The sequence below is a fragment of the Haliotis asinina genome, chromosome 10 (genome assembly GCF_037392515.1).
Source record: "Haliotis asinina isolate JCU_RB_2024 chromosome 10, JCU_Hal_asi_v2, whole genome shotgun sequence".
In the NCBI taxonomy this organism is placed as follows: domain Eukaryota; kingdom Metazoa; phylum Mollusca; class Gastropoda; order Lepetellida; family Haliotidae; genus Haliotis; species Haliotis asinina.
The window spans coordinates 57,504,378-57,532,365 of NC_090289.1; the positions used below are offsets into that span (position 1 = coordinate 57,504,378).

Genomic DNA, 27,988 nt, shown 5'->3' on the forward strand with positions numbered 1-27,988 from the left:
TGGAAATATTGCTAAAAGCAGCGAAAAACCAAACTCACTCCCACTGTGTGTCGTGACAATAAGCAGTGAAGCGGTCAGCATCCATGTGGGCAATTGTGCCTATGAAATTACCAGTTAGTTACTGCTGTGCACGTTGGGAGGCATGATCTGCTTTGCGGTTCGGATTAAAACAACTCTGTGAAGACGGAGATGAATATTAGCCCAGTATGCTCTGTGCAATCAATCCATGCAATATTCTTCTGGTTCTACATTTACTACCGATTACTTATAACCGTACCTGCGGCTGCAGGAAATAGACATTTTCGTTTTATCTTATTCCACCATTAGTTAATATGACATTACGTTCTGATTGATCAGTGAGATATGTCTGATTGAAACGGAAGATTTGACTGACATATCAGCAGGGTAATGAATATTTATAGGAACGTCTCAGTTCTCGGCATCAGTCGTGAGGCAGTTTGAAATAACATATACCATGAAAGGTTGCAAATAGCAGAGTAAATCCAACGAAACTGAGCCACCGCACTATGTGTGCTGTCATCCTGGAATAGCGGCAGAACTCGACACTCTTATTATTGAAAGTTTATAGTTTGAAGCCTGATGATGTGGCGTTTGATGTCATTTCCCTGGTGTGACATCATGTACATGTGTTCAAAGTGTGAACAGAAATCGAGATTTTTATTCCCGGACGTGTACGCTATGTTGCCTTTCGATGTAACTGCTGCACTGACTTTCTATTCTTGACGTAAAAGTAATTTAATTTTTGAGATAGAGTATCGGCTAAGCACGGTGTAGTTTCTGTAGTCGCTGTTTCGTTAAGTGAGATAGAGTCAGCTTACTGATAGCTTTCATTAACGCCCGAATAAAATTAATCCTATTCCTGAATGAATTCACGCAAGAATAAAACAATAAAACAAATCGTTCGAAACAGTCCATTTATTGCACTAGCGATTACTGGTGAAATAAAAGTAATACAAGTATAGACAAATATATTTACAGACACATACAGTTTAATGTTAGTCCGATGTTTCCAGACACGTGACACGTGGTCGTGTGATTACAAGTGATCAATGCATTATTGTAGCTGTATACAGTTACATGCCGAAGTCGTTGTCAAGTGTAACATGGATTATAAGTAGTTGTAGCTGTAGTAAAGTGTCATAGTGGCGGTGTGTAAACATTGCATCATCTGTATCTTCCTCCTGACACCAACTGATGATTCAGTAAAATGTTACCATGACGACTGAGATGTGTTTCCGGTACGTGATTTTACTGCAGTTGCTGCCCTGTTAACCCCTTGTTGACCTCATGTTAACCTCGTGTTACGGATACACATGGCGAAGACGACCAGGAGCAAAGTCAAGGCGACCATGCTGACCCCAATGACAGCGGGGAACATCACTGACGATTCTCGAGTGCACTCACAACTGATACGGTTGCCGAGCGAGCTACCTGATAACAACAACAAAGGAAAAAATAAATTAAATTCTGCAAATAATTTCAATGTCAACATAAATTCGCCTATTGTGCTCAAGACGATTATTTTATTTCATCCTCGGTTAACGGATCTCTGTGCACTTCACACGAAGAACACAATCCAGGCTGCCTGATGTGGCTCTTCAAGGTGTACAGTCACACTGCACAAAAAACGTTTCTCAACATCATTGAACATCATTTTGAACTCCATATTGCAATGGATATTCATATCATATTTATGTTTGTATGATCATTTTGACCAATAAGTCCCACCATGATTTCAGATATGTATGTGCTACGATCAAAGCAGAGCGTCACGTGCAGTACGTGAACCTGTCATTAGGCAATCATTGAACATTAACATATAGGTCTGGCAACATCACCACTCCATATGACATTAGCACATAGTTCTGGCAACATCACCACTCCATATCACATTAGCACTTAGGTCTGGCAACATCACCACTCCATATCACATTAAGACTGTCAAGGTTCAGGTTGAGCACCAACGCTCAGGGAGGCGGTTGCAGTCCTCAGAATCACAAGACTCCACCGAATCATGTCATGTGGCGTACTAAAACCAGTGGGTTTCACATTGTCCTTTGTGCTACAGAACGGTCCGAAACCAGTTGCAATCAGCCGGGTTAGAGGCAGATCACCTTTCATCCCCAGAGCATGAAAACAGTGAGACAAGCTGAGCTGTGTTTTTACGTCACATGGGCATTATTCCAGCCATATAATTATAATGACGTCATAGAGAAGGGTCAGATTTCCTGTGTTCGTGACTAGTGCCAGAGCTCGCGTTGAGCACCACTGAAACACTGAATATCGTGAGGCAAGCTTAAGGGCTGTTCCGTTTGGGTCCATATATGGTATAGTGGCGCCAGATATACGTATGTACACTTATCCCTTGGACGACCAGACGAAATCTGAATGGACAACGGTATATCATTGGCAGTTGTTGTACCACATCTCGATAAGTATCCTCCATCTCCTTGTTGTACTATCTCGATAAGTATGCTCTATCTCCATGATCACATTCTCTTACATCAAGAGGTGATGCCAGCTCTACCTACAGCCCACCGGGAGTTCAGATATCAATCACCAGTTAAAAATCTTTGATTGTTTGGAAACAATCATCCACCAAGGCTTAAGGAATACCTAAAACTTAAAGTCTGACCCTGTAAATGAGGAGAACAGATGTCAGGTAACTAGAGCCATGTACACAACGTTATTAAGATACACAGTAGCTAGTGAATACCTGCTGTCTCATCTGTGGATCCTTTGATGAAATACACAACAGCTGATGTCTTCTCCTCCACGCTTCCGTCGACCGCCTGGCGACGTCGTCTGGTCGCTGTGCCACAAGTAATCTAGAACAGGTTCAAGATGTTCAGTCACACAAAACTACTATCACATGACAACGTACGTGTCTGCGCATCCTGTCCTCTGTAAACAATGGTCAAGAGACCTATGAAGATCCGGGGTAGAACTGATCTTCGAAAACCCATGTTTGTCGTCAGAGGGAGACTAGCGGGATCAGGTTTTTCTGGCTCACTGATTTGTCTGACAGATGTCACCGAATCCCATTTGTGTAGATCAATGCTCCTGTCGTTGAGCACTTGATTGTCTGGTCCAGATTCAGCTATTTACAGACCGCCGCAGAATGCGGCACTCACCCGTTGTCAAGAGTAAGTGCTGTAAAGACTGTGGTCTTACCTGATTAATACGTCAGATCATGAAGACGACAGAATGTAGAAATTCAGTGCCAAACGAGTATTGTCTGGTTCTGTACTGACAGCCGTACTGCTGTGCCACGTCAAGCAACCAACCCTTATCACTTATTGTGTAGTGTATATGAACTGGCATGCTAAGGTCTGGGCAGACGATAATTTGGAGCATAATTTGTCATCTCGAAACAGTATGCTTCAACGTTCTGACACCCGTTTCAACACTATGTTGCGTCTACATTCCCGTCCATTGTGACGCCTCATTTGTTCCACCATCAAGATGCGATTTCATTGCTATATCTTATCTCTATGCATGTGATTCACGCATTACATACAGTTAACGTTACGCGGCGACATGTTCATGTGTTGACATGGACACATGACCTCTGGACTGAATGTGTCAGTCCGACTGGTGGTAACAACCTTCAGTCAGCTCGGAACCTGAGCGTGTGTGTTGTTACACTTACCATCAGTCTGAAGACATCAAGTTCATGCAGATGTAATCTCCAAACGTACCAGATTACAGTCTTCCTTTCTGGCAGCGAGGCACAGTTTGTAAGTGATGTCGTATATCAAGGACGCTGGCCCCGTGGTGAAGTAACCGGGCTTGAAGTCCATGCAGATCTTCGTGTCGGTCACTCTCCATGGCAACACATGGACCAGAGACTTACCGGATTCGTCTGGACAGCTGAAACGTTCGGACAAGAACATGCAACCATATAAACAACGAGACATCACGCGAAAGTGCCCTCGTCGAAATAATATACGAGTTGAGAAGAAATATTTCTAGAATGAAAATTAAAGAACAATAAGCGCTTACATGAATTGATGAGCAGCCTAGATGAAGTTTCCAACGTATATACACGAATGGTATTTAGTTATGGGTGGGTTGTTCGTGTCTCGAGTTTGTACTTTGTCCAAGATTTGACAGCTGTAACATGTTTCCGTTTATGTAACCTACAAGGTTTATAATTAGATAGCAACTTGTGAAAAATGTAAAACATATACGAAAAGAAAACATTAGTAGGTTGACGGCAATGGAATATTTCGTCGTTTGTGGGTCGGGTATCAGAGAATACTGAGTATTCGGAGAGTTTCAGGGTGATTTCATCATGCAATTACAATGCCATTCTTTATTCCTGGTGTCAAAACGTCAAAAAACGCTTATGGAAATGAAACATACTAGTATAGCGTTTCCGACATGTTTAGGCTCAACTGTTTCTGGAAAATACCACAGGACCTCTTGAATCACAGACAGTGAAGATGATCCGGTAAAAAAATAAGTAACATATATTCAAATCTTGAAAAATCCCTTTCTGCATTGGTTTCAGAGACATTAGCATGACCACAGACACAATGCTGACATACATGGATGAAAATGAACATTGTGCACGTGTCGATAATCTTTTCTTCGTCAAGGAGCGCGGCTATTAATTCAACTTTCGACAGGGACAAAAATCTATGAACAGTATCGTCGATTAGATTCCAGGATGAACTTCTTGTCTTTGTATATCCTCGTCAATGTATCGCTCGTGACGAAGACTGAAGAAAGAAGAGTCACCTTTATCTGATATATTATGAAGATGAAGGTGACAGAGAGTGTCAGTTTGATTCCAGACGTTTATCGTCTAGGTCTTCTGGAGGCTGTTGTAGCATGGCAGGAGGCATCACTGATTTGCAGTCGTCGCTAAGTATCGAGACCAGTTATTCCTTGACAATAACAGTATATATTCTGCCCCAAGTATAATTTATTCTGTGAAGTATGTGTTATACAAGTTCATTCGGAAACATTTGTTCTGGCTAACAGAGTCATCTCGACATGTCTCGAGCTCGTGTTCTATAGGTGAGCACTTGGGTTCGTGAGCTTTCTCAGTATTTCCTCCACTGTGTGGAGCTCATTTATTGTCTCCCTTGTCGAGATAGTCCGAGATTATAGCTAAAACCAATGTAAAACCCAGATGTCTTACATTATCCGTATCTGATAATGTTTGTTAAAGGACACCCAAACCACAGCATGATTTCATGTCCGAAGCATACCTACAATCAGCACATCATGTGGTCCACTGAACCATATTGTCCCTCTCGTTTGGGAGGAAAACGGCTTGAGGGAGAATGAAGGATTTACTATCCATACTGTCCTCTTTCCTTCCATATATCAATACATCTAATGTAATGTGTATGTCCAAAGAAATTTCACACTTGGCAAAGATATTTTGAGTATTTTACTGTAACGTTTGTGTTATATGTCATGCACACCCGTACTCACCAAGATGAAAGGAACTATTTAGTTTGACTCACACACTCATTCACCTCACCACTCACATCTGTAAATATCTCTTACCCATCTGTACCGTAAGTTACAGCTACCTTCCGTGAAGAACCTGACCCACCGTTGTGGCCGAGTACACTCACCAAGCCGAGATAGGCAAACGCTGGATTGACAAAAGTAGGTTCACATTTTGGGTTGTAAAAATGTATGTGCATTGAAATTCATATACATTGATCACGGGTAAACATGTGAAACGTTCCTGTACATATTCATCTATCCACTGTTGTGTACAAAACTATATCGCATATAACACACGTGAAGATGTCCCTTCAGGCTTAAATTAATTTTTTTGTTCAGTTACTTACAATCACACAACTATCAGTCGGACTTCATTGAAACCTTGCACCTAACATTTGACGTGGCTCCTAATCAGCTCTAATAATACAAAATGGATAATTATATGAGTCAGTTGTACGACTTCAAGAATCACTACGATTTAGGAATATTACCAGTAGTACTATCCTACCAAATGTCATCTATCTTCACCATATCAAACATAGAGAGCTAATAGGTCGCTCACTGTGCGACGTTGAGGAATTTACCAACTGCCTTAAGAAAAAACAATTATGGAACAACGATTTGAGCAAAAACTGTCGCTGACGGGAGCTCGTCAAGAAATGGGACAAAAAGGCTTGTCCTGAACAGATGATACTCATCCAACTGGTGTAGTAACATTTGAATAGGGTGGCTCTCACCTTCTTTTGTGTAACATATATCCGATTATCTAACATACACAATAAGTAATTCCATGCAATAATTAGCATGGGTGTTGCGTCTACATTGTCGGGGTGCTTTGATGTATACATCGACATATATAGATACCTCCAGCTTTTGTCTCGAGGCACATCCTGTATACTTGATTCAGAGGTATTGGTCCGACAACGGGAAGATCGTTTGCCAGAGTGAGCGTCAATCTGGCTTTGTAAAACTTCTCCGCAAACTGTTTGTTGAAGAGCTGCCTGTAAATCAGGAATCGGACATTTTACTGTCTGTCTACTTCTAAATGTTAGATTTACACTTTTATAAATTCAGTGTCGAAGACGTGTATGAATAGACGTAATATTCATAGAAATCTCAATATAGATGATATGTCATACAGTTTAGTTATTTGGGTGAAATGTCAAATCACCAAACAACAGCGGAAGAGAACAATGAAATGCAAATAGTATATCAAAGCTATTGAATGCCAATAAGATACATAGCAATGGATACTTCGTATCTAACAATGTCTGGAGACAAACATGCTGCTGCCAGTAGTATTGTTAGTTGTACTCACTGAGATACGTCTGCATACACAGATGATAATGACACTGTGCCATTTGGTGAAAGGCAACACTTCGCAAATATGACTTCGTCGGAAGCAGCATGCAGGATTGGATTGTATTGTATACGGTAAGACACCGTGTGACACGAGTCATTCCCCTAAAAAGAATGATGGAAGAATTCCCATGTGGGATTCGGTAAGACATGGTAACTAGACTATCAGTTTGCTGGGATTCCGTGTTAGCAGAGATACACTGTAATCTAAACGTAAGACATGAGGTGAGAAAATGTCTCGGGTGGCCAGGAATGGTGAAGTAAAATTAGTAGACTGCGGAAGCTGTTGTTGGTTTCAGATACGTATGTGACGTAACAGGTCAAATAGACCGTCGTGACCGAGTAGTTCTGTCACTGTTGCCGTTTCAATAATTCTCCGCCCCAGGATGGTAACTTCAATAGTACATATCTGATTCTATCAGCACTTTGAGCTGGGACAAAAGACAGGTCCAGTACAAAATGATGTTTAGACATCTGACTCACTTTACAGCACGCAGTGGAACATGAGTGAGTGAGTATTACGCGGTTAGCAATATTCCAGCAATATCATGTTAGGGGGCACTAGAAATGGGCTTCACAGATCGTGCCCATGTGGAGAATCGAACGGATGTTTTAACCAATTGACTACACCAGTGTCTAGTGATTCATGGAAACAGTTACACAACTCACACAGACTCAATGTGTACTCATGGAAACAGAATACCTACCTGTTGCACAGAGGGGTATCTCCCGCAGTTCCCTTCAAACTCCACGGTTATACATTGACCCTTGACCCCTGCTGGGATCCTGTCTGTGGGGTCATCAGGGTCAGGAACTGGCCTGGCCGTGCAATGAGTCGAGGTGTAGCCAGAGACGGTGATGAGAGGTTGGTATATGCTGAATGGATTCATGCATACTGTCATCTTGTTGTTGTCACATGACGTTATGGTGGCTGGCGGGAGATGAGTGAGGGAGTGAGTCGGTGGGGTTAACGCTGACACGTGACAGACAGGGTGTGTGGATGATCAAAGGTTTAGACGTTCCCACCTTGATCAACCATCAGAGGTTTGGAGAGGACAAACCCACAACCTGGGTTCGAGCTGTTGAGCAGGAATTATCTGGGGTGGCACACACTGATACTTATAATTCACACTTTTATCATTTACGGTATTGTGACAGATTAAGAACTATGTATTTACCAGTACAATATATTATTTCAAAGTGTCAACCTACTACGCTTCATCCGGCAGATCTTGTCTCCGGCGGTGTAGAAGGCGGGGTGACAATGACAATGCCCGGTGCCGTTAACGGACACACACTGACCACCAGTCCCACAGTCCACGGCCTGGCAACCAGTCCCGTTGACGTTGTCTGAAAGAAGAGCGAATTTATTGCAAATCTGAAGTATAATCCTCAATCCTCACGAAAGATAAGAGACTGTATTTGCCAAGTCTTGCATTTCAATGTCGGTTGTGCGTCATTTACTAATATTCTCTCCGAAACTTCATTGTAAACAATACATAATGTTTACTACTTACTTATTGACATGATAAATGTGGTCAGTCTACATTATTGGCCACGTGTGGTAAAACATATAATTATCCATCTTTTAAAAAAAACCCATTGTTTATGAATTTGCGCTCGCTACCTGTCATGCGTGTCACTCATGATATGACGGGACTTTGTGAGGGCTTCCTATACACACCCTTAAAAAATAGAAACCCCAAACCCAAATATCACTGAAAGTATGGTGTTATGCAAGTACGTGTAGATCAGCGGAAAACAAAGATACATCAATGAAAGTTTATGGAGTAATGCATTGCAAATTTGTCCATATTTCATGAGACTAACAAAGTGAGTCCTCACAGTCACTACTGCTGTCCACCAGGTGGTGTTCAAGTCTGTGCCTTGTATGACCACCTCCATTCCTGTTTGAGATTCCAAAGGTGTTCGACTGGGTTTAGATCCCGGGATCTGGAGGGCCAAGGGAGGGTACTGATGTTGTTATTGGCCAGGTACCCACGGTGGCACGAGCTGTGTAGGGCCTGGCGTTGTCCTGTTGGAAAAGATGCCGTTGACGGTCAGCAAGGTGAAGGACGATTGAATTGGACAATCACAAGTTCCGATCTGCGGGTATATGAAATCGCTTCCCACACCATAACAATCTCCCCACCGAACCCACCGAATTAGTGCACCTGTCTGATGCAGTTAGGAGCAAAACGTTCATGACGTGACCTGTAAACACGGTCTCTACCATCATGTCACCCAATTAGATAACGGGATTCATCGTGAAGCCATGTGCGCCTCCAGTTTAGCAGCACCGTGTTACACCATCTCACTCGTCGACGTCGATGTAGTCATGTCAATGAGGGGACAAATATTGGACGTTTGACACGTAATTCTACTTCTCGAAGACGGTTCCTGACTGTCTGATCGGACAAACCTGTTCTTGTGCTGCGTCCCGGGCGGTGCGATGGCGGTCACGTAGGTGGGTTACCCGGATCTACCGATCTTGGGCAGGTGTGGTGACTCTAGGTCTTCCTCATCTTGGACGGTCAAATGTCGAATTTGTTTGACGAAATCGATCGCACAATCGAGTTATTGAGCTGGGATGAACGTTGAAGATGCTTTCAACCTCACTCTTTCATTCGCCAGCTTGCAATCGTCCAATCGCCTGATTTCGATCGGCAGCGTTGACCCATTTTCGTGTACAGTACTTGCAAAGATCGTGGACGAAATTGTGGGTTTTTTTATAGTCACATGCTGTACTCATATTTTACACGTGAGAAACAATCATTGTGCTTGATATTTGTGCTGCATGACATCCACGTATATCATGACAATCCTGATTGATAAAACAGTTCAAAATAATTTTTTGGCGCTTTTGGTCAAGCATGACCTTCTAAAACATTTCAGAAACAATGCGCAACCCTAAAAATGTTTGAGTTTACATATGTGTACAAAAATTATCATTTTTGAATTTCATTTTGCGTTTCTTTTTTTGAAGAGTGTATCTCACATGGTTTCAAGAAACAACCTAGCATGAGAGTCGTAGTGTGCACAGTAGATGTGACCTCCTAAACACCCAGTCTCTGTTCTCTAATGGATGTTTATGTTAGCGAGCATGCTGAACAAGGAAGGCACTTATATATTCTCAATTGCACACTTTCTTCTCCTTCTCAATGTGCCGTGATTCCAATCTTTACGCATCACGGCATCTTCTGATTACACTACTTTGTTATCAGTCCTATCTCTGGTCCATCTCTGTACGCCTGGCTTGGTGTATTTCTCCTACCTCCTTATACAGGGCTGATTACATTACATCGTGTCCTGTTTCATCCCTGGCACGAGTCAGTAATGTATGTATGTGAGGCGAACAGGCACACTGACAAATTATATAATACATGATGATGATGATGATGATGATGATGATGATGATGGTGGTGGTGGTGGTGATGATGATGATGATGATGATGATGATGATGATGGTGATGAGCATGATGATGATGATGATGATGGTGATGAGCATGATGATGATGATGATGATGGTGGTGATGATGATGATGATGATGATGATGATGATGATGATGATGATGATGATGATGATGGTGGTGGTGGTGGTGATTATGATGATTATGGTGGTGGTGATCATGATGATGATGATGATGATGATGATGATGATGGTGATGATGGTGATGATGATGATGATGATGGTGGTGGTGGTGATGATGATGATGATGATGATGATGATGATGGTGATGAGCATGATGATGATGATGATGGTGGTGATGATGATGATGATGATGATGATGATGATGGTGATGATGATGATGATGATGGTGATGATGATGATGATGATGATGATGATGATGGTGATGATGATGATGATGATGATGATGATGATGATGATGATGATGATGATGATGATGATGATGATGATGATGATGATGATGATGGTGGTGGTGGTGGTGGTGATTATGATGATGATGATGATGATGATGATGATGATGATGATGATGATGGTGGTGGTGGTGGTGGTGATTATGATGATGATGATGATGATGGTGGTGGTGGTGGTGGTGATTATGATGATGATGGTGGTGGTGATCATGATGATGGTGGTGATGATCCTCCGGGGATGACCCTCTGACCTGCTATGATGCTGCAGTCAGGTCCAGTCCTGCCGGGAACACCCGAACAGTCACACGTTTTGCCGTTGGGTGGGCACGTTGTACCGGTAGCACAGTTCACGCCGTGCCGGTTGCAGTCGAAGTCTACAGGAGCTAGAAAACACATAACAATAAGTTAGTATCGGCGCCGCTTTCAGAAGATGTCAACGACATATCATCAGAATTGGGAAATGGGAAAAAAGCGGGGATCTAACACGTTTGTCAGTTCTGGGAAATCTACGACTTGTTTGGTGCCTTCGAACAAAGGAACTCAAAGCCAATTTGAGACTTGACACGGGTGTGTCAAGTGAAGCAACTGTTCACAGTGGCTTCTGGTTCTTCAGACAATGTGTCATGTGCTTGCTCCCAGGATTCATTAATCTATATGTTATATCCGCTGAATGTCACTCTTGAAATATAACTAACCGCGTTACTGTTAGTAAACACTCATGCATTTCGTATCACTCAGCAGTGGTATTGTAGGTAGCTGAAATGCATTTACAGATGATGTGTCAAGCAATGGACTCCCAGAGCACCTGTTAACACGGTTAACAATTTACATTGATTTATAGATATGAATTATTTTTATTAATCGAGCTGTTCCAGTATTTTTTATCTATTTCTCCAAGTGATAACTGTAGTGATGCCACTCTCCACTACACAAACCCTACTGTCTGACAGTCAAACATACTAATCAGTTGTTGTGTTTTACTGAGGAGTATAGAACATCACCGTCGTCATCTTCTATGCAGATGTGAATGGTTTTGTTGGCATAATTCTCAGCAGACAGTATCACCAAAAACGTTTCCCTGGACTCAATTCTCTGAAAATATGAATACTTTTGCATGAGGATACACGCTTACAGTAGATGAATATTATGTGTATACTGCGTTGTTCCAATGACACATTAAACACAAGAATGTCACATAATCATACTGACGGAACGGAATCGTAAATGTATACTTGCACCCACCAAATCCTCAACAATCGGAATTTCCAGAATTGCATGTCCTTCATTTCCATGAAACTCAAGAGTACGCGCAGCCGTCAGGTAATCTCTATCGGACATGGCCGTGGAGTCCAGATACAAAACCGTCACATTCCGTGGTCCTCTGTCATACTGGGGCCTGTGGACGTGAAGACGTATTGCACCCACACGCTCCTGTACACAGGTATTTCCATATATGGTGAACTCTAGGGGATTATCTACAAAACACAATATACGTCAGTCAGTATAAACTAGCGGAATGGGGGCATGGTGGGCGAGCTATGGGGCATGGTGGGCGAGCTGGCTAAGGCCCCAGGCTAGTGATCCAGCGAGGTTGAGGTTTCGGGATCGAGCCCACCTGTGACCGGGTGTAAAAACCTTGGAGTCAACTTTGTGTGCCGACTCTTTCAGTGTTGTCACAACCCCTAGTGTACAGTACACGACCCTATACACTTAAAAGAACCCACGAATCCGTTGGTATATGACCAGATGGTGGCCACATGAACACGTGCATACACCTAGTTGCGGGTACAGCAACGTGCAGTAAACTTGGACAAAGTGCTGTGACTATGTGTCCCAGTCCACCCAGCTGTCCATTGCGTACCTCGTTAGGATGAGAGAGCTACAATAAACTCGGTGCGCCTAGTGGCAGCAAGAGTTGTATACTCCCCAGGGAGTTGAGATTGAAATACGATGTGCTGTTGAGATTGACATCCGGTGATCGAGGGAAAAATACCAGCGCCTTGAGCATGCACTAGTGCGTGGATATGTGCGCTATATAAATATCCAATCTATAAGACACCATGCAACTTGGACGAGTGGAGTTAGGAGCCAGCGACACTGAACATGCTCGTGACGCTGTTGACGTAAGCGGTGAATGCGTATTTCGTCGATGTTTTCACTGAAAGGGTAGCCTTCTTATCACCTTTTCATATTACAGCCTCGAACATTCTTATTAATGACATTTATGACAGGATACTGTGAAGAATATTGTTTCATCAGGTGGTAGGTAGTTCCTGGTAAAAAGGGCATACCGACATAGAAGTCTCATTATCCTACTCAGACAATGATGTACTTTTCAGTCGATCCGTATCTTCTCGAGTAAAAATGATAATAGGCACCACAAACAACCCTGAATTCCAAATCCTTGTTTCATGAAAGAAAATGGCATTCAAAATGAATTTTAATTTTAAACTCTAATAACACCGTATTTCTATATTGTATATCGCGGTTTAGGCAGCATACCTTAACTATGAAATCACAAACTGAACCTGTTTGATGAGGTCGTAAAGTGAATGCGTCTGGGTTACACTTGTTATGTGTTTCTTGTGCGTATTCGGTGTAGTTCTGTCACGCATAATGATCTATAGTTTTCTAGCGCCAGAGCCTCGTTTTGAGATTTCCAGGTTTCCTTTTGCCAGAGCTCGTACGGCAGAGCACGCTGTACGGAGTATTTGTACGGATTGTAAGGATCAGAAGGAGTGTTGTGTTGCAATATACAAGTGCTTAGACGTATCAAATCATGCTGATTAATATTTATGTATCCAGTTAAATGAATTAGTCTGAAACTTCTGAACTGGTTATCGCACTAACTTGTGCAATATGACGGAACGCAGTTTACATCAAACGATCAAACGACCCTGTTTTGCAGGCCAATGTTTTCACTTCACAAAATGTGCAGTGTTCAACTTTCTTTCGGTTATATTCTAAGTAGCAGTAGGGGTGAAACTTAGAGAAACAGTTCAGAGTTTTGGGCCCAAAATATTCCTACTAATACTCCCTACTCCCAATGTTGCAGTTTCACTTGTTCCTTGCTCCATTAGGAATCTCGGCTAACGCGCATTCCCGAACGCTTTTAAGTCAATCCTCACCGTCCACTGATGTGAGACAGGATCCAGCAAACACTCACCATCATCGTTGATGCAGATCCGTATAGTTTCACTGTTATACCCAGCCGCATGGAGTGTGAGAGAGAAGTCTTCCAGCGATTCCAAAATCTGGAAACTTCGAAATAGTCATAAACTGTCGTTTTGAAGCGTGTGTAAATGAAGAGTAATAATATGCGAGCAGCACAAAAGTTACCTGTTCACATGATACAGGAGCTGTTTTGTCCAGACTAGGAGCTTCCATGTCCAAATTAAAATTAATCCTGTTTTAGGCTAAGAGATACCTAATATTATTTAACACTAAAGTTTTCGAGTTCAAGGTAAGAGTCACACATACTCAGTTACAATGATTGCATGTCAAGTAAGAAGTGATCATGTTCCAGTCAAAGGTACAATCCCTATATCTAATATTGTCATTACACTGTCTCCGTCACTGTACCTTATCCTTCAATATTGGTATTTCCAGTGTTGCCTGTTTGTCCCTTTCAGCGAACAGCAGAGTCGTGACGCTTGGTGTGTAGTCGCTGCCGTCCCTGGCGGTGCCGTCTCTGTATTCGACCGTCACAGTCATCGGTTCCGTGTCGCACTGGGGCCTCAGTACGTGGAGGTGTGGAGCCTCCTCGTCCTCCGAGAAGCAACCCTTGCCCACAACAGTAAACTCCTTGAGTGTGAAATGTCCTGTGTAGAGTGAGACAGAGGTGATGTCCACGTAGCTGCTGTAGTATGTAGAGAGCACCTCAACGGGTACATGTGTAACAAGATCTACAACACTTGGGAACAAGTAACAGTGAACTATGTGTTAATATCTCAGCTTCATATTTGTTACTTCAGCGTACACATTGCTGACAGGTGTTTAAGTTATTTCACGACGTGTATATAGTTTGCTTATCTAATAAGTCCGCATATTACAGAAACAACAGGTCGACTGATGTAAGGCTGATATTTTGTGTGGTTGAAGATGGTCTCACTGAAGGCGGTCTCTTCGAACAGATTAAAAATTACTATCAAATATCATTTGCGAAAAATTCATATTTCACATATTTGATTCTAAACCTAAGAAAGAAGCATTATATAACAATTGTGAGTGCTATGCATTGCTGTTGTCCACATACAGTTCAAAGGAAATGACGCTTAAACTAAACTAGGTACTAACCGGTGTCTCCAGATATACAGAGCTGGACTGTTTTACTGAAATACCCTTCGGCGCTCAGAGTTACGAAGAATGATTCTCTTGACTCATTTACCTGAGAATATGAAAATTGAGACATTTATTACAGATCCATAACTCCTTACCTTACACCACTAAAGAGAAACACAATTCCAGAAATGTTACATTCTACGTGTAAAACATAAGTTCATGTGTTAAGAGTTTGTAAATATAACACAGCTCAAGAGAAAGGTCAAGTATCCCCCTCAACACATCAAGAAGGAGCAAAAGGCAAAAGAGCAGTGAAGACCGTATGAATAGATCACTGGATACCAGGTGTGCGTAAAACTGGTAGGCTTGTCTTAGTCGACCAGTGCCAGCCAATGTTTACAAAAACATATCTGTTCGTTTCTACAAGTAGCCGTACACCTACCACTGATAGAGTGGGATTGTACAGTTTATCTTTGACCTATTGTAGACAGTATCACTGATTGACATATTGTTAAAAACACACACTGAATGTCCTCAGTCATGCATGAATATTCAATCTCCCGTGAACTCAGACGAAGAGGAAGTAATAGTAGTTATAACTGCTATGTCTCATTGTGTTCCTTGAAAATGAGGAGACAAGTAGTACGTGTGGTTTCATGTTAATACTGACAGGCTATATAATCCGCGGGATTGCGGAAACACATATATCCTCAAAACGACATCAGAGTTCGTAAGTTCATACAGGACTTCAATATAGTCGAATGTACTTCTGATTCAACTACTAGATTTAAATAATATCCACATTAGACGAAAATCACATGTTATCAACGAATTCCAAAATGCAGTGACAGACCGTCGTGATATATTTATATTAAACACAAGACACTATAATTGCCGCCATGGCCAATCTGTCTGGGGAGATCTCATCAGCTGGCAATCTCACGTATTTGTCATCATCGATCAGCTGTTCGATTATTCACCCGTGATTATTAAGATGTTTCAACTAAATATTTAAGTACAGCCAAGGACTGTAAAATGCTGCTTACTGTCGCTGTCACTTTTGGCAAAGATCGAGTCGATCACTTGGCATCCTGGATATCTCCAGGGTATAGATAAGTCTCCACTATATCCTGGATGCTAAGGGTGATAAATTTATTACCTCCATTGGCTTTTTATCCAATCAAGTGTATACGCTGGGAAATAGAGCGAACCAATCACAACTCACGTTTGTTTTTAAATTATCTAACCGATTAAACTTGGCAACTAAAGCCAGGCACAGGTTCTCTGAAAGAGCCAGAAGTTCTTGCACATATTTTTTTTAAATTTTCGGACCTATCAATGTGTCTGTATGATTTCCCTCAAATCTGAGTCGCACTGCGAACAAACCTGATTGGCTACTGTGAGAATACGGAGCCAGCAAAGGGAAGTAATAAAATTTTCGGGCCGAGCCTTAGATGCATCCAGGGAATAGTGGATATTCATTGGAACGTATACTCTGGAGATATCGAGGATGATAGCTTCGATGTCCATGTTAATTTTGTTCACCACGATGGTCACCTCGAGTACAGTCGATAACTGGCCTACTGTCAAACACAATGAATTCTTCACATCTTTGCACAAACGCAAAGTCATTTCAAGCATGCACATAGAGAAAAAGTCATGAACGTTTAAATCTGTCCGTTAACTGAACGTTTCAAAACATTCCTATTTTGATAAATGTTATGCAATATTCATTCACGTTTTCTATCGTGACCTTGCCCTTCTTTCTTCACCTGTCATCATGCCCAAACCTATGATCAGAATCTATTTGAAGATTCTCCCACTAGACACGCCATGATGTAAATACATTACTGTTCGAAACGGCGTTCAACCATACTCATCCCTCCCAAGCAGTTTACCTCATCCTGGACAAGATTAATCAGCAGTGTTACATTCTCGTCATCTCTAGCAAACTGTAGGTGGGCCGTAGCCGTGGAGAAGTCGCTGCCAGCCTTGGCGCTGCCGTTGTCATACACGACAGAGACATTCAGCGGACCCGTGTCTGTGTCTGGCCGTCCAACTTGAACCTGGATGGCTGTTTCATTTTCAGAGACACACCTCTGATCAGACACGATGAAGTCCAACAGAACCCTGTCCTTTCCTATAAACATTGACAATAGTTGATGTATTTACCCGAATATTGTTTTGTTTTTTTTTTGTTTTTTTGTTTTATTTAGAATCCATCATGCCTTAACTTGTTGTGCACCTAACGTCATAGTTAAGGTAAAATGTAAATGCTCCATACTGCATTTCATACAAAGCTGAACACTTTTAAGATGAACGTATCAGTAAACAAGACATTGGGTTGTTGGTCATCTGTCTTACCATCGTCATCGAGGATTGTCACATTCATGGTTTCATCGAAGTATCCTTCCGCGATGAGTGTCACATAGAACGTCTCTCCCGACTCATTCACCTGCATCAAACAAAACCAACAGAACTTAAATATTAAAAGGACCACTTATACCTAAAATCGACAGGAACACCCGTGGCTTACATTAAAAAGAACATGTATAACAAATGGAATAGGGATTATCTGCAGTGAGTGAGTGTGGAATTAGCAATGTTTCAATATTCACACATTGCATCCATGTAAGGAATCGAACCAAAGTATTTGGAGTGACGAGCAAACGCATTTACCACTAGGCTACTCCGTGGCTCCGGGGTTATCTGTAACTGACATACGACGGAACATCTCAAACTGTTATAACACCAGGACATGTAAGTGCTTCCACTGAGCATAAACAGTGAAAACGTTCTTCAAAAGATAATATAATGACACTGTGATGCTCACTATAATTGATAAAGATGTTACCTGAACCTTCCCTGAAGAGCTGGGTTTACATACACAATCTGTGCAACGTGTTTTCGTTTCGAATAAAGAAAACATGGGATTTCTGTATTTTCCAATGAGTATTCGAATGAGTACAAAATATCCCTAGCAGTTTAAGCTGTATCTGACGTTCGCCACGGCCAAGCCCTGATGTCAACCGTCTGAATGGACAGTATGTGCGGAAACCATATCTATCGACGAGGGCAATGTTATTGCCGAAATATTACTAGTCTTGTCAGCATTTCATGTACCTCGTCACTGAGTATTGGGATCTCCAGCAACACCTTTGCTTCTCCTTCCCCAAACTCCAACCTGCTGACTGCTGAATAATCCCGGTCTTTTCTGGCGCCGCCAAACTCATACTTCACAGCCAGGGACAGAGGCCCTGTGTCAAGGGGTCCCCGCCATATTGGAATCTTAGCGGTTTCAGTTTCAGGCACAGAAATGCTTCTTGCCACTCTCAGCTTCAAGAGGTCACCTGAGCAAAGGACAATTGCTATAATGCAGATTTGATGATTTTTTTCATGCATGTCTTCTTTGACGATTTACAACACAGGTATGTATTGGTACAAGACTCGCATGCATAATTATGCTGGAGTAAATACCTTTCATGGGCTCTTCATCAATGATACAGACTGTCACAACGAGCGTGTTGAGGCCAGGACCTTCAATTATCACACGGAAACCTTCCTCTTCCTCTTGATTCTGTCATGTTATGAGCAATATTTTAGATGATTATGCTGCATGGATCATTTAGCGGTATCGTGAAATTATCAAACTTATTTTCGTCAGAGGTAATTTTAGTAGATGTGGGTTCAATCTGACACGTCTAGCATTATTGCTCACATCATCAGTCACGGTCCCATTCAGACGTGCAAGATATGAGGAACGTTTTTACTGTATCAATCCGTACTGAAATGCATCTCATAATGACAGGTATATTTCTCCTCACCCCATCAATCACAATCTCAATGGTGACGACAGTTCCCCGGGCAGGAGGGGTCACAGTGACGGTGTAAGACGAGAGGGCAATGAAGTCCGCAGGGGAGGTGGCTGTGGCGTCCGTGGTGTTAATGGTCAGTGTCACCGGGTCCGTGAAGATCCCTGTTACCCGCACTGGGATGACCACTTTACCGTCCTCTTCCCACACACACGAAGACTCATCGAACAGGGAAGACAGTTGTGGGAGAGAGTTAGCTGAAATCATAAACATCTAATTATCCCGGGGAGCGTCTATAACAATGCTATATCATCATCCAAACAAATCTTTGACTGACAGAGAAAACGATAATGTAAAGGGCTGGACATCGTTTTTGAAACATCTGTGTGACATATAGGATCAGACATTTAGACACAGACTAGACGTGGGATCAAGTTGTTAAACATATTCACCTGTTTCACATTTGATCAATCCATGGAGAACAATAGCCAGCGGGACCCGTCTTTGTTAAATATTTCACAACTGACCAGGCCGATCACTCTAAGATTTCACACAGCGGTTTTCGACTATCGACTCAGATTAAATCTTCATGTCTCAATAACCTTCTCAGATATTACATACTCGTACAAATGGACATTACAATAGAGGGAGGGTGTTACTCTTGCTCACAGACTAATCTCCGTCAGATGTCCTTTTACACTGATAAACTATGTAACTAAATAAAATGTAATAGTCCGGTAGCTGAATGCAATTTTCAGTCCTAACCTTGCATTTTAGGTCCCACAGTATTTTATTGATGTTTTATAAGTTTAATAAATGTAGATCATGAAACAGCCGGATGACAACTTGGCACCCTTGAGGGTTTTGAATAAAACATGTATGAAGATGCAGCCCCTGACACCTCAAGTGCCAACAGAGGGCCATGTGGTGGCAGGATAAGTTGTTAGGTAAGTAGCGCAAAATGGAGAACTTCCTGTGAAGTCTGTTTACATTAGCTGCCCAGTTGTAACATCATCTGCACAAATATTATGTCACAATGGTAAGTTAACTCATTTTTGTTGTCCAACTAATTCATAACATGTACAGCACTGTAAAACAGTCTAATTGTATCAGAGATATGTGATGAAAAAAGGATAATAAAATGATGTGAACTTGTGAAGCATCGTCTGCTAGGCTTAGCATCACTAAATACCGGTTTCCAAAGAGGAATACCCAAAAACAATAGACTGCCAGATTGCAGGAGAGTGTTGTAGTCCAAAATTTCAAGAACTCTTGAGTTACATTCTCCAAGGTGAAGAATATGCGCTACCAGTCCTGATGATTTGTAACATGATTACTGGTCTACTGAAAAAGCAACCAACACCTCTGCAGACAAGTCTTGGTGTATTCATCAAAGGAAAAGATCTTGATCAAGAATTAAACAAGTTTGGTATTGTGTGCACCTATGATGAAGTTCTTCGATTCAAAAAGTCAGCAGCACTTGCATCAAATGATGTCACATGTAGAGGATTAAGGTCAGATTCATCAAGAGAAACTCCCCTTGGACAAGTCATAGTCGATGACATGCTCTTGCAACACATGCTCTTGCAATGCTTCTAACTCAGACACTTGATGATAACAAGAACACTGGGTACATTTCGTGGGATAAATGTTAGCCATGCAAGTAGTCTCAGCATCACGAGCAACTCTTAGGGATATTGACTTCTTGTCTAAAGTTGTGAAAGACGACTCCTATCCAGAATGGAATGGCTATAATAGCGCACTGAATAGGAGGGAAGGTCACACAGTCAGTTCAAAAACAACTTCAGTCTGCACTCCTTTGATGGACATGAAACCAGCTGATCCTGACACCATGTCAACCGCTATGAAGGAAGCTGACATACTAACAAAACAAGTTGGACAAGATGTTGTTTTCACATGTGATCAACAACTTTACAAGGTTGCAGTTCACATAACATGGGCATACCCAGAAGGATTCAGCCATTTCTTTCTCCGCCTCGGAGGAATGCATTTCCTTATGAACTTTATTGGATGTGTTGGCACACTGATGGCTGGAAGTGGACTGTCAGACATTTTGGAGAGCTCTTTTGGAGGTGTAGCAAACTTGATGTCAGGAAAGAGATATCCTCAAAATTCACGAGGCTTAAGAATTCTAGTTGAAGAACTATTATGGAACATAGTAACAGAGGTATGCGCACCAGGTGACTTATTTAACATCTTGAAACACAGAGCAAGACAAGCCAGAACAAAGCGACTGTGGCTGGATATGCTGATCAAGCCAGTTTTACTGATGCTTCAGTTTGTTTAAGCTGATGATGCTCTATTTCTTTGCAGCTGGACATCAGAACTATGCACGTTATGGCCTGTATTATCTTAGAACAGCAGAAGATCCTGAACTGCTTGAGAATTTCTAAAAGGGGAACATGTCACACGTCAAACACCTGGGACATGGAATGGGATATGGACAGACATGATGATCGAGACGACTTTCATGAAATATGGAAAGGGTCCAGATGGCATCATTGGAATCACCTTAAAGTCAAACACTTTGAAGACATGGGCATTGAGTCTTCATACTTGCAGTGTTTTGTCAAATGACATCTTTGATATGACAAACAAGGATAAATCTACTGATCAAATTCACAAAGAAGAAATGAAGGGCCGAATCTCAGCAGATGCAAAAGATCGAACAAACATTCGACAGAAACTCCAAGAGTCAAGTGATCCATTAGATGTGTCACAGCTCCCCACAGACAAACTGTTGCAGGTTGTGAGTGGCAGATATGCAGACAGTTCTGTGAATGCTGATAAGGGATTGGAAATAGAACAGGAAGAAATGGAAAAATTTGAAAGGTCATGGCCAGATGGATTCCATAGACCTTTGCAAAAGAAGATAAAAAACTATGGCCGTCTTGAAGAATCATGTTCAGGTTGGATCTGCAAATCTGTATGATACAAATCTTATCTACTCCAGAATCATTGGACTTCAAGCCGCAGGGAGAGAAATCAGCATTGCCCAAGTCTTAACATTTGAGTTGGCACCAGTACCTACTTCACTTTTATGTTTACTGATGAAGGTGTTATGATAACGGCCACAAACAATTTGAAGAACAATTTGCAGGTTGAACTATCAGAAAGTCTTCCCTTGGACCCAAAAAGCATTATCATTGATGGGTCTGCAATGTTGTGGGTTGTTCACTGGCCAAAAGATGGAAAAGTAAAAGATTTCATTGACAACGTTGTTTGATACATAATGAAGAAAATGAAAGAAGCTGATGTATACCTTATATTTGACAGGTACTTTGAATATAGCATCAAAGGTATCACTAGATCATCACGTGACAAAGAAGCCAACTGACAACACAAGATTTATCTATCCATGCCCCTCCCATCACAGAAACTTCCACTCACAGTTACGTCAAACAAAGTTCAGCTGTTAGATCTTGTAGTAGACTGTCTCCACGAGATGAGAGAATCACTGAAAGTCTGCACACACAAGCTAGTTTTAACGGGAAGGTCCCCGGTACCAGTGGAGGTCAACAATGGCTTAATGATTCATCAATATGATCTCAGGACAGCCCCATGAAGAGGCTGATGTTATCATCATACAGCAAGTGGTATCTGTTGCAGAGTCACTTCCCAATTCATCTATAATAGTGATGTGTGATGATACTGATGTATTCGTGCTGCTGCTACATTTCTACCTGTCTCAACAATTAACGTGTCATCTATGCATGGAGTCAACATCATCAGTGAACAAGAAGTGCATTGACATTAAAGCCACAGCTTAGAAACATTCTGCCATTGTTCCCAATCTTCTTGCAGCTCATGCTCTTACAGGATGGGACACAGTGGCTCAGTGTTGGGTTGTTGGAAAATCTACTGCTGTGAAATTGTTGAAAGGTAATTACCGTCTTCGTCATGTTGGGGATCTGTCTGCTTCCACTGAAGAAATCATACAAGAGTCTATGTCATTTCTGTCGGCGTGCTATGGACACTCTGCATCTTCAATGCATGAGCTTCGAGTCAAGGTGTGGAAATCGAAAGTTGGAAGAAGAAATGCTCTCTCATCTGTGAAGATTATGTCACTGCCGCCTACTCAGGAGGCATTTGTGCAGAATGCACTGAGGGCACACCTGCAAACCTGCATCTGGAAACATGCTTTAGATAAAGATCCTCCAACAATAGATCCTCTCAAGCATGGCTGGATGAAAGACACTCTAAACCACGCTTTGCTTCCAGTGCTGCTACCACAAGGAATCCCACCAGCTCCCGACTACATTCTCAACCTGTTGAAATGTTGTTGTGAAAACTGTACCTCAGCTAAGTGTGGATTTGCAGGGTGTGATGACTGCTATAACCAGCACACCAGAGCTGCACAGAGAGTGCTCCATGAAAGTGACTGACATTTTTAATCCATTTAACCAAGAGACTAAAATAGACTTCGCCTGTGACCCTCACTCATGGGTAAAGACTCCAATTGATTTGCGTAACTATGATGCAAGTTCTTCACCTTTCTAGCATTTTAAGTAACAATCATTCTTTATGTATCATAGAATTTGGGCATGGATTTCAAATTTATAATCATTTCCGAATTCAGGCATAAGGTTATATGAAACAATAATAGTAAATTAACCTGAATATGTCATAACACTCTTTTATCCATACAATCGATTTCTTAACATCTGAAATGTTCTCTGTAATAAGTTTCCTTGCCCTGTTTTCCTAGAAGAAGTAAACAACCTTCATATCAGAAGTTCACGACAAAATAATTTCTTTCATCTACTTTTAGAACATTATTTAAGAGTAAAATGTGTTATTTAATATTGTCTGGATAAACGAGTTTTTAAAGAAATATCCCATAATTCCCTTTTAATACTGTACTAAATAACAGTTGTGATAACATGTTGTATACCAAGTATATATAATATATTTAATCACTGTAAAGCTCATGATGTGTTTCTTTGTAACCATCCAAATATAGCCGATTATCAAAAGAGGGAAATTCTTTCAAAAACAATTTTTTTTTAAAAACCCTCAAGGGTGCCAAGGTGGCATCCGATACTTTATTCATCTATAGTGCCTGTTGGAATGGAATCATAAAAAAAAACTATTGTGGGACCTAAATTGCAAGGTCATGTTAACGTTTTGCCGGACTATAAAGTGTATTAAATTCTTTGCAGCGGAACATTAGACTCGCCTTTGCATGTGCACGGGTGCTATCAGTGCCGCTAAATATCCGTAATACCATTTTGTGTGCAGTAGATTCTGGCTTAATGAGAGATTTCCTATGAACACGGACGGGTGTCTTTCGCTTTTATATGTTGTTGTTGAGGTTCGGTCACGCTCGATGAATCCTCGGTATCTCTGTAGGATACTTTCTATGCTGCTCTATTTGGATGTGCATGTTTTCAGTGAATACAAACACTGCACACCCAACGACGGGTGAATTAAGGGCTTCTACTGCGAAGGAAGGGAGATTTGTGACGACACCCTGATGATACTGAACTTTTTTCATGATTTCAGAGAGTGTCATTCTGCTTGTTTGTGGTCAATCACATTTATCGAACACACATAACTAACTGCACAGATCATATGTAAGCTCTTAGAGTATATGCTAACACAATATTTAGCACATCGTTGAAGTTCTGTTCGCAAAGTGAAATACAGTTAGTGCAGATATGATTTTGTGATCGTGGTTTACATTTGGTTTGTGAAAAGTAAACCCACTGACAAACTTTTTGTTATTTATTTGTGTGAACTGAACTACGTTTTCTGCACACATACTGCTGTGTGTTTGGTATCCCACAATAGTTTCATGCCCCTTTCTCTACATTACATCTATAAACAGAGGTGTTAATAAACAACAGCCTTCTTACATGCCTGAATGTTTATGTGTGACATGATTATGTTTACCATCTTTAACTGGTTCTGCTCTTGTAGTCATGGGGAAGTAATACACGTGGCAACTGTATGCGACTGCAGGTTGTTGAATTATAAAACAACCAAATCACATTAAACCATGACGGTTACCTAGAAGTATCGGTATTGTTAAAACGGCTGCTTAATGAAGAGGCGTGACAGTCCACATGGAGCCACAGTGTATTTGTGTGTACATTTAAATAAACATATTCACATACACCGAGGTTTCTCCGATATTTGTAGTTCAAGTACATTACACTGTGTTTGGCAATATATAACCTCATCCTGCTTACACTCATCACCGGTATCCTCATCCCAAATACAAACAGTCAGGTCGAGTTTGGTCAGGTTCGGAGCTGCTATTGTTACACTGAATGTTTCCTCCTCTTCTACTTCCTGAAGTAAGAAAGTGTAAGTATATATTCTCTGCGGCCGCTATAAACAGCATCTAATGAAAAAGGCCAGGTAAACATTTGACGATCAACAGTATGTACGCCAACTGTTGTGTTTCAGGCTTACCGTGTCATTAAATATCCGAGGTTACCGCTACCGAGTGTTCACCTGTGAACAACTGTGAATCCAAGGCATGTTTTTAAAACAGCTTCTCTGGGACTGCAAACTCTTTGTGCACAGTGTGTACAACTGGACATTAAATATTGGGAAACGTTCTACTGTACCATTCCGGACTGAACTAAGTCTCATAATGACAGGTATATTTCTCCTCACCCCATCAATCACAATCCCAATGGTGACGACAGTCCCCCGGGCAGGAGGGGTCACAATGACGGTGTAAGACGAGAGGGCAATGAAGTCCGCAGGGGAGGTGGCAGTGGCGTCCGTGGTGTTAATGGTCAGTGTCACTGGGTCCGTGAAATTCCCTGTCACCCGCACTGGGATGACCACTTTACCGTCCTCTTCCCCCCCACACAAAGACTCATCGAACAGGGAAGACAATTGTGGATTAGACACCACTGAAATTATTTAAGAAATGATTAATGCTTTAAACTCACGTAGGTACTTCACGCGTTCTTTCTCATTACTGTGACGACCTGAACAAAATTTGGTCTGGAATTGTTATTCTGCATACGTACATACGTACATGACAGATATACCGAGTGTTCTGTCTACCGAGTGCATGTCTACTCTTTGTTGATATCAATATTTAATATGGTTTCATCTCTAAATCTGTCACTCACACAAACAAGCACCGTAAAATACTCATCTGCGAAGGTAATTGAACAAATGCTGATACATTCTGTAAGGATAAGACGTTTGAATGGTATTTTAGTTATTTCAGCGTGGGCTTCACGTGGGAGGTATGCCCGCAATTACACGGTATTCCAATGTACTTGTTTTCACAGACACCTGCATACGTACCCTCATCGGTAGACCAGGGTAGCAGCACCGCCACTAACACTCTGCTGATCATGCCAAGAAACATATTCCACGGATGAGAACAACCAGACAACACTTGAAACAAAACGAAGTCTTTTTTCCGTATTCAAGAAGACGTCATCATCAGATACATCACAACACACAGCTCTGGAGCCTTGGTTCATGGGTGAGTAAACCGATGATGACTCTAACTTTCCTCCTGTTCTTAAGAAGCGAGTGTTACAATAGACAGGGGACTGCTGATACTATGCATGCCTCAGCATACCCTAGACTGGCACCAGTCTCCCTTCATAAGTCATTGATACGAAACGTACAAGTTGGTTTATTGTATTTCACTCTTGCTTCGCAGTCAACAGTCCTCGGAAATAGTACGAGGGATGTGAGATAACAGTGTAGCGATTGCTTAATACGGTATTGTAAGACATACGTGGCAAAATGCGCGTGGTACTTCTGATTGTATGGCTTCAGCGCACGCTTTGAGTCGCAAATAGAGATGCCATATTTTGCAGCTTACACGCTTCACATAAAAAACCCGAAGACCAGAAATTACCCACCCTTGAGTATCCATGGAAACAAATTCCACTGGGGTTTGGAAGCAGACTAATGGTGATGATTATAGGGAAGGATTAGGGTTAATCAGCGATAACACGACATGGCACCAGGGAAATGCATCCGTCTTTCACACATTTAACTTTTAGAATATCTTCTCTTTTGCACAAGATCTAGTTTACCTACTGATCTGATGGACTGTAGAAGCATTGTGTTCAGGTGACATGATAACAATAACAGAGACGTCTGGTAACACCTTTATCACACATTGTGTCACCTCATGTACTGTGTGGACTATTTTCACCTCCACTTGGTCATCCGAATGGAGGTGTGAGTGATCTTGTTTAGCCGTACTGTGCAACGTCTGCTGCAAGAAGGACGACAGCATTTTCACTACGAATGCTTCTAAAATAAAGTGTTGACATATTTTAACTGGAATGTAAAAACAGGGTTTTGCCATGATATCTCGCACATGGAATATATAATAACAAACGTGATGGAAATATAAAGTATTGCCAGCAAACATTGACGCATTGTGGTGACAGTCTCGAGTATCACCAGTATAACAGCATGTCGACGAATCATCAAAACGGTCATCGCTTACTACCTTGAAGTTCGTATTTTAAATGAGAGTAACGCCCTTTGAATCAAATGGACAGCCTTTGGAAACTCAATACTCAGTTTAAAAATGCAGTCTACGTCGTGAAGCCTAATGCACCGAAAGTGAACAAAGGTATAGCTTAACAGCAATTACATTTGCTGAAGTGTACGAACTCATATGACATAACCTGTCACACCACACCAAGTCGGTTGTCTCGTGAGTGCACACATTTATGCAAGCTTGCAGCAAGATTTTGAATCGCACGTGAAAGTTATGCAATATATGTTCCGTATTGTATGTGTTTTTATATGCCACCATGAAAGTGAGTTTAGCAACATGAATTGTGTGCTTGGCCATGTCATCAGTTAGAATGTTGAGGGTTAAGTTTTGATGTCTGACCTAAATATACATCCTAGCTTATAGTCATGATAAAAGTCGGGACCAGTATCGGTTCCAAGGGCTGTGTTGTTTATAGACTTCATGATGTCCAGGTTGTTACCTTGTGGAGTGTAATGATATCCGAATATTAACGATCGCGTAGTCTCTCTTTCACAATCTCAACACGTCAAGTAGACAGACGACAGACCAACGGAAAGATATGTCTTGAATGAACGCTTTCATAGGTTAACGATTATGATCTCCCTTCACTATGAGTCAGCGACTTTAGGGCGTTCTGGCTGGAGAACCACATGCATAC

At 41.6% G+C, this 27,988-nt stretch overlaps 1 protein-coding gene across 2 annotated transcripts; it reads right to left on the bottom strand.

Moving 5' to 3' along the window:
* Positions 1-921: 921 nt before the first annotated feature.
* On the bottom strand, positions 922-26,382 carry LOC137298021 (FRAS1-related extracellular matrix protein 2-like). 2 transcript variants are annotated; one of them, XM_067830052.1, is made up of 22 exons: positions 26,124-26,382; positions 25,473-25,717; positions 25,040-25,142; positions 18,837-19,081; positions 18,490-18,589; positions 18,136-18,362; positions 17,377-17,467; positions 16,911-17,152; positions 15,028-15,118; positions 14,314-14,552; positions 13,898-13,985; positions 11,974-12,206; positions 11,733-11,823; positions 10,983-11,114; positions 8,065-8,202; positions 7,560-7,783; positions 6,812-6,957; positions 6,358-6,494; positions 5,548-5,638; positions 3,723-3,894; positions 2,738-2,849; positions 922-1,452 (listed from the first exon to the last, which is right to left on the bottom strand). In XM_067830052.1, the coding sequence occupies exons 1-22, from the start codon at positions 26,185-26,187 to the stop codon at positions 1,307-1,309; spliced, it is 3,357 nt and encodes a 1,118-aa protein (XP_067686153.1). In that variant the 5' UTR covers positions 26,188-26,382; the 3' UTR covers positions 922-1,306. The 2 variants fall into 2 exon arrangements, with proteins under 2 accessions (XP_067686153.1, XP_067686154.1); XM_067830053.1 differs by lacking the exons at positions 18,837-19,081; positions 25,040-25,142.
* Positions 26,383-27,988: the final 1,606 nt, after the last annotated feature.